The sequence below is a fragment of the Austrofundulus limnaeus genome, unplaced genomic scaffold, assembly GCF_001266775.1.
Source record: "Austrofundulus limnaeus strain Quisiro unplaced genomic scaffold, Austrofundulus_limnaeus-1.0 Scaffold21, whole genome shotgun sequence".
Taxonomy (NCBI): domain Eukaryota; kingdom Metazoa; phylum Chordata; class Actinopteri; order Cyprinodontiformes; family Rivulidae; genus Austrofundulus; species Austrofundulus limnaeus.
In genome coordinates this window covers 1336227-1344726 of record NW_013952423.1, presented here as the reverse complement: position 1 = coordinate 1344726, position 8500 = coordinate 1336227, and the positions used below count along the sequence as shown (strand labels likewise).

At 40.5% G+C, this 8500-nt stretch overlaps 1 protein-coding gene across 1 annotated transcript; it reads right to left on the bottom strand.

Annotated features, from left to right (window-relative positions):
- Window positions 1-190: 190 nt before the first annotated feature.
- LOC106514623 (14-3-3 protein epsilon) lies at window positions 191-7846 on the bottom strand (the record flags this gene model as incomplete). Its single annotated transcript, XM_014003982.1, is given in 6 exon segments — window positions 191-1012; window positions 3128-3264; window positions 3346-3552; window positions 3799-3905; window positions 4903-5102; window positions 7600-7846. Coding segments are annotated over 6 exon segments (774 nt in total). The 3' UTR covers window positions 191-953.
- Between the last annotated feature and the right edge of the window lie 654 nt (window positions 7847-8500).

Sequence of the window (8500 nt, the reverse complement as noted above, 5' to 3'; positions counted from 1 at the left end):
ATTATTATTATTATTATTACTTTTTTATTTTATTTAAGTAAAAATTTTAAATTTGCTGATGTTCTGTCTTTTATTGAAGTTTTTTTTAAATAAAAACAGGGTTTTCATTTAATAAAAATATTTTAATGATCATTGATTGCTCTCTAGTGGCCATCTGTGAAACTGCAAGGAAAAAAAGACCACGCCTGGCTCAGGTTTAACTTTTTTTTTCTTATTTTTTAAATTTTAAGTTTAATGTTAATTCCATGCTGTGTATTAGAAAGAATACAGATGGTACTTGTAGCTCCGGTGAGAATATCCAGTTGTACAAATCAGACTCACGTTACACAAACTAAACAGGAGGAGGAGAGATGAGATGAAGAAACCTGAAGAGTCAGAGGGAGTAGAGATACAGCATGCCCTCACATTTCCCCCGAAACTGGTTTTAATCGTGCCAACGCTAAACTACGTTACAATCAAAGTGTTAAACTCCTCATTTTGTCCTTTAAGCCTGAACTTAACAAAAATCAGAAACGTGGTCCAATGATGGACGAGGTTAGAGATCAACGCTCGGAGGAGGAGGGACATTTTGACAACCAGGAAGTAAAGAGGGCACTTAGTTCTTCCTAAAAGCTTTTAACTCAACCCCTTTTTAAATCCACTAAAACGTGTCAACTGAAGAGTTTCAGCATGAACACACATACAAAGAAAAAAAAGTCAAGTTTTATCTTTAAATAAACTCTTGCATGTGTGTGTTACAAATACAGGCGAGCGAACTTGGCAACAGATGATTCAGGAGTAAAAATCGTAAAAGAGAGAGAAGGAGCAGAAACCAGGACCTGAGACGGTCCTCAGAGGGCAGAGAGGACGTGCATACCGAGGAGGACAGGTGGGACAATGAAGGAAAGATGTGGGGAGGGGTTAGGGTTAGTGCTGGGACCAGTAAAGTAAGGAGAGGAAGAGGAGGGTGATGTTCATTCTCGCTGGGCTTCATCCTCCGCGTCCTGCAGCGCTTCTTTGTTCTGTTCTTCACCTGACAGAGAAAAAGACGACAGTCACTGAGGCAGGTGGGATCTCAAATTTAATTTAACACGAAAAATTAAAACATGTTCTCAGATTTAATCCATCTGGTGGGTGGAGCGGAACATTTTTCTTCCCAATTACCAAAATTTAAAATATAAAATCAATGAAACACTGTTTATTTTAGAGCAGAAAAACTGACTTCCTGGCTGCAAACAAAAAAAAATTGATAAAGTAGCGAGAAGGGAGAGTGTCTGCAGGCAGTAACAGTGGGAGGAGTTTGTGAAGGCTGTAACAGTGGGAGGAGTTTGTGAAGGCAGTAACAGTGGGAGGAGTTTGTGAAGGCAGTAACAGTGGGAGGAGTTTGTGAAGGCAGTAGCTAGTTAAGATTTTTGATAATTAACACTAAAAGCTAATTATTTTCAAAAACGGAAATGGTGAAATCAGGAAAACGTTTTTTCAAAAAACAGAAGGCGCTCATGTAGCAAAGAGAGGGTCGTCTTATTAAAGCAAAACTTAAAATTAATTTACAAGTGCAACTTAATTCAGTTCAAAACATCCCACAGTTTAATGTCTTCAGATCAGAATGTGGGAAGATTTATTAAAGAACAATTGTACAACTGGATGCTTGGACAGGACGGGAGTTTTTAAGGGACAAATAAGAAAAAGAGAATCTATGGAGACTAAAATAGAAACTGTAAAATCACTCATTAGCGCCTGGGCAAGCAGGGATATGAGAAAAAGCTGCAGGAGACAAACTCACGTGTCGTTTCTGATTTTAATAATAATTGTACTAATTTTATTGAATACAAAGTGCATTTAAACTAACTGTGATCAGTGGTCATCAGTGGAGTAGAAGTGTGTCCACAAGCTGCATGGTTCTTTTGTCTTCATACAAATAAAACCATTCTGACACATTAAGGGTGACGGTTAGAGCTTTGTTCTCGTACAGTTGTTCGGTCTTTCTGTGAGCCGATACGACCCACCTGGCTGACATTCACAGCGAGCCGAGAGGAGCTAAAGTTTGATGTTGGCAGAACGCAGGTCGTTGATTGGCCAGAGAGAGACGTCAATCATGAGAGCGTCTCCCTCAGAAGAATCAAACCGACAACTTCAGCATTCAAATATCAAACAAATGGACTCGATTTAAGACTGGCCTGTTTCTGTGTGTGCGACTTGCAGAACTGTATTCTTGGCTGCGCACAGTATAATGCTAATTTGTTTTTAGGTATTTGGCTCACTTTGAAAAATTTATTTAGCCTTAAAAATGCCTTGGAGACTAATTTTGTAGGTAGAAAAAGGACGAAATTATTTGATTATTTGAATTATTAAAAGGGTTAGGGTCAATTTGCCTCTAATAATATCAGCCAGTTTTTTCTACATTAGAACAAATATGGGTCTTTATTTGTTGCAAGTATGATATAAAAGGAAATCTCACTAGTTTTGATAGTCTGACTGTCTTGAAGAGCAGAAAATTTTTATTTTTACACTTTTAGAAAAGTTTGTCAATATTTCTTTTGATACTTCATGTGCTTCCAAAAACACAGAAATGTTGAGAATAAAACTTTATTCTGACGTACGACAACATTTTTTTTAAAATATGGTGAAATTAAAATTAGTGCTGATCAGATTCCAACAACCAAGGAGTGAAGATTGAATCTGTTTACTCGACACAATTTAATTAAATTTCCTTTAGATGAATTAAATCGGGCCTTGTTAAGCTGTAGGAACTTGTGGACACCCTGGAGACACAAAACTTCACACTAACAGGACAGAAAGTGAGAAAAGAAGCATTCCTGTTAGACAAATATAACTGTGGTTATTCAGAGGCTGGAGGAAGGAGGTGTTAGAGCGGTTAGACAGCAGACAGGAGGAACAACTTACGAAATACACTYGAATAACAGAGGGAAGGAGGAAGACTCCTTAAGAATCTGAAGAGGAATGAGGGGGAGATGAAGAGTTAGAGGAAGGATGACTCAGATATTTTTCAAACAGCTGTCCTCAGGAGAGGTTAAAGAAAAGACTTCAGTTTTAGGAGCTTTGTAGAGGATTTGAAGACTAAAAAGCTGCCGACATGTGGGAACAGATTCATCTCTTTGATACGAGTTAAAAATAAAGTTTCTCTCACCGTCTCCCTGAACGTCTGAGGTCCATAGCGTCAAGTTGTCACGTAGCAACTGCATGATAAGTGTTGAGTCCTTGTAGCTTTCCTCGCTCAGAGTATCCAGTTCTGCTATAGCGTTGTCGAAAGCTTCCTTTGCCAACCTGACACACGAGAACAAAAACAAGCTGAAGAAACGCAGCTGTTCGCTTCAAGCAGAASCAAACCTCCCCTCAAAGCCGTACCTGCAGGCGCGGTCCGGTGAGTTGAGGATTTCGTAATAGAAAACGGAGAAGTTGAGGGCCAGTCCCAGGCGGATGGGGTGGGTGGGAGGGAGTTCGATCATAGCGATGTCGCTCGCCGCTTTGTAAGCCACCAAACTGTTCTCGGCGGCCTCCTTCCTGTCGTTGCCCGTGGCGAACTCTGCCAGGTACCTGTGGTAATCTCCCTTCCTGAGCAGGAAACACAAAAACAGTCACGCGGATCAGTTTTCTCACAAACACTGACTTGTTTAAACAACTGAGCGAGCGAAGAGTCGGGTGTCCCATTAAAACTCACTCAACAACAACCTAATCAACCTAATCAAACGTCTTCTTCAGCTGAGTGTCAAACTGAACCCGTCCACACCCAGAACCACCAGCTTTTGTCGGGTCAAGGTCGTCTTCAAGCCATAAAATAAGGCTTGTTTATTTACTTACATTTTGTAGTAGAAAACCTTGGATTCTCCCGTGGTTGCAGCTAAGATGAGGTGTTTGTCCAGTACATCCAGGATGTCGTTGCAAATAGATTTCAGCTCTTTCTCCACCTGCGGACAGAAAAAAACCCCACTTCCTGTTACATGATGACATCATCACCAGATGGATGACAGCGTGTTCTGATGGAAGGACCAGCAGCTTTTACTCAAACACAGAGAGATGCTGATTCAACACTATTTTTTCCTTTATTTTTATAATCTGCTTCTGCTGCTTGATGTATTTTTAGCTGTTTTCACATCAAAACATTCAGGTCATTCAGAGGATGTGCTGTGACTTTAGTCTTTACTACATTTAGACTTTTCACCATATTTACAATTATTTACATTTATTTACGTTTTCATGTTATTTTTAGCTTTTAGCTGCTGGGCTCATTCCTTTTAGCTACTGGCCCCGCTCCTTTTAGCTACTGGCCCCGCTCCTTTTAGCTACTGGCCCCGCTCCTTTTAGCTACTGGCACCGCTCCTTTTAGCTACTGGCACCGCTCCTTTTAGCTACTGGCACCGCTCCTTTTAGCTACTGGCACCGCTCCTTTTAGCTACTGGTCCCGCTCCTTTTAGCAACTGGCCTGCTCCTTTTAGCTACTGGCCTGCTCCTTTTAGCTACTGGCCCCGCTCCTTTTAGCTACTGGACTGCTCCTTTTAGCTACAGGCCCCGCTCCTTTTAGCTACTGGCCTGCTCCTTTTAGCTAGTGTGCATTTCTTTTAGCTTTAACTCGTCAGTTTTCAGCTGTTTGATGTGTTTCTGTAAATAAATCAGCTCTGATTTGTTTATTTGTTGACAGAAGAGCAGAGGAGCAGTTCCTTCAGTTCATCCACAGTTTAATGACCGTTTAGCTGCAGACAGACAGACGCTCTGACTGCAGCAGGGAGTCATTTATAGATCGTAGAATCAGAATCAGCTCAGAGCTGGACCCAACGGTTCTGACTGTCTTAGTTTGAGGTGAACCTTCGCCCACATAATTTACGCGGTTCTTTAACCTGGACCTTTAGCTGTAACAGAGAGCAGTTTAAGAACCATTTGATAGAAAGAGTTAAAAATGGGACTGACCGCTTTCCTGTATTCACGGATCATCTTTAGTTTGTCCTCGCCACCTTTGTTCTCTTCTTTCTGTTCCAGGCTGCTGATGATCCTCCACGAGGCTCTTCTGGCTCCGATCACGTTCTTGTACGCTACGGAGAGCAGGTTCCTCTCCTCCACCGTCAGCTCCACGTCCATGCTGGCCACCTTCTTCATCGACTCCACCATTTCTAAAAACAAGAACAACCAACGAGTCAGAACCTGGACTTTTAAAAATGTACAAACTGTTTTAAACCGTGTCGGAGCTCCGTCTATGTTCGACACCACAGACGGCACGTTATCCCGCCGGAGCCAAAAAACCGGCATGACGGCGACACCCGATACATGACGGGAGGAGCGGCTTCTCCTCAAACCCACCCAGCAGAACCGCTGAGCTTTGTCACATCGATCACTAAGGCTCAGACACAGGTAGATGTGTACAAACGAGCAGCGACACTAAAGAGTTCACGTTGACCAACTTGTCGCTATGAGAAAACGTACTTTTGTTCAAGCTGTGAGAACAGTTCATCACACCAACTGTTCACACTTGTGTTTTCAACATTTGGGGCCATTTTTACATCAGTGTGAACAGAAATCAGTTTTTTCTGCAGACAGTTTCAACTAAAGCTGCACGATGTACCGTTTGACAATCATCTTAATGTAGCGTACTATCTAGGGATTAAATCATAAATCGTTGCACCAATCGATAACGTGTTTCTGCTTTTATTTTGAGGGGTTGCTTCATGACGGAAAAGCTAAAACTTTAAATTTTGTGGTGAAACTTCTGGGACAATAATGTGTCGGTGAATTCTCCAAACGAGCAGAGAACTGGTGGTTCTCAATGACATCATCCGGCCGCGCCACATTTGTGAGCTAGCATTTAGCTAGTAGCTAAGGCTGGTACCGCTGCACAAACAATACTACCCTCTGCTGTTAGCGCCTGCAAATCTGGCAATTTGGTCCCGTGATCCACAAGTCGTTACGTGGTTTGAGAAACATCTGCTGGTGGTAAAGAGGTAAAAATATGGTTAGCATGAATGCTAATATTAAAGGGCCATATACAGAGCTAGAAAAAAATAGTATTGTCAGTTTTCAAATATTGTGCAGCCCTAGTTTCAACCCAGCACTCCTTTGAACGATCAGCAGGTGAGACGAAAGCAAATCTTCAGCTGCATTTACACACACACACACACACACACAAAAAGAAAGTGACTGAGTGCATTCTGCTAAGACTTGCTGCCTCATGCAGTTTTCTGCTGACGTGTATGTGTGTGTGTGTTGCTTCTCACACACTTATTGTGGACGCATTTAAAAACATGCTTTTGATATTTAAGCATAAACAGTAATCAGCGGTCACAACTCCTAATTAGTTTTTATTTTCTTGACGATTATTGTTAGATGAAGGGGAAAAAAAGGCAGAACTTTACGTTAAACACGCTTTCCATAAAAGAATGCATGTCGCTCACCAACTTTAAAGTGAGATTTCATCTAAGAAGGGATTAAATGTTATCAGTTTTAGTCCAATTTAAATTGTATATTTGATTTCATGCAGTGTTTGAAGATCTTTACAAATCCGTCAGCTCTCAACGTATGTGTTGAGGAAAACATTCGGCTACTACCACCTTAAACTTTAAATGAATATCTGTGAATACTGAGTTGTAGACACCAATACGCTCTGGCGGCCATGTTGATTGGCTTGGGGGCGACTCTCAGCTACTACCAGCTCAGTATCTTTAACACAATGACTGAGTTGTAACCATTTATGTGTTGCTAATTGGCAGCTGTGGCGGCCATATTGAATTAAGTTCATACCAAATGTTAATTAGTCATAGATCCTGAAGGATTTATTAAAATACATCTAGTGGTTCCTGAGATATTTTACTAACACAGCAGTCAATTAAAAGAACTGAATCAAGTTTTGAGATGAAAACCACTGAATGATTAAAATAAAATCTTTTGCCAGCAAAATGTTTAGACTTTCAGTTTATGAATTAATGATTAAATTAGAATATAAATTTAACATGATTAAACCAGCTGATTACAAACTTTTTATCATCATCTAAACACAACTAAAGTTAAAGTTTAAATTCACAGCTAAAGCAGGGTTAACATTAAATCTGATAAGTTGATTGTAATAAAAAATCCTTATTTCATCCTGATTTAAAAGAGAAATAATTAAATATTCAAACTTGTTTTTCTTRACACCTGAAGGCGCCTCAACAATGACAGTTTTCTAATAATTTACAGAAACTTCTTGGATAAATAAAACCCTTGCTGTAAGATTAATTTTATATTAAAGTCATGATTCTCGCAGTTCCGTAGGGGTTGGCGTGTCAGAGCTAAAGAAAGGCTAGCAGCTAGTTTGCAACCTGGACAAGAAGCTAAAAGAGGCTAACAGCTCCAGCAGCGCGACGCTAACATAAATGATTGCCGGATAATGTGGCACACAGCCGGGGCAGGCGTTCAGCAATCCGACCGCGCCTTCTTGTGTGTTGTGGKCATTTAATTCAAGCTGAAGCTTTTGTTTTAATGAGCAGAGAAAACCTCCGCCATTTTGTCTCCTATCCCCCTCAATACTGATCCATGTGAACGCTTCACCTGCGTCTCCAAGCCCCCCGCGCAGAGAGACGAGCGGCCGAAGCACTCAATGACCGTATCGGCGTWATGTCCGCACGCGTCCAGCCTTACCGTCGTATCTCTCCGCCTGCTCGGCCAGCTTCGCCTGGTAAACTAAGTTCTCTCTTTCTTCCATGGCGCGCAGGTAGTGGGGCTCGTCTCAGGCGTCCCGGTGGAGAAAGGGAGGAAAAATGTATCGGCTGCTCCGAGAGTCCTGGTGGTGAATCAGCAACAGCACCGCCGCTCGGCTGAGTGGAAACCCGAAGAGAGAGCCGCCGGTAGCGCTGGCGTAAAGATGGCGGCGCCGCTCCATCCGGGGAATCCACGCAGCATCTCCGCCTACGCACTGCTGCACCAAAATCAATTAAACATCAATACAACCCAACATAGTTCATTTAAAACACACACATATATCTATTAAACATCATAATAACCCAACAAACTTCAATAAAAACACACAAAAATCAATTAAACATCAATACAACCCAACATAGTTCATTTAAAACACACACATATATCTATTAAACATCATAATAACCCAACAAACTTCAATAAAAACACACAAAAATCAATTAAACATCAATACAACCCAACATAGTTCATTTAAAACACACACATATATCTATTAAACATCATAATAACCCAACAAACTTCAATAAAAACACACAAAAATCAATTAAACATCAATACAACCCAACATAGTTCATTTAAAACACACACATATATCTATTAAACATCATAATAACCCAACAAACTTCAATAAAAACACACAAAAATCAATTAAACATCAATACAACCCAACATAGTTCATTTAAAACACACACATATATCTATTAAACATCATAATAACCCAACAAACTTCAATAAAAATACACAAAAATCAATTAAACAACATAATAACCCAACAAACTTCATTAAAAACACACAAAAAATCAATTAAACAACATAATAACCCAACAAACTTCATTAAAAA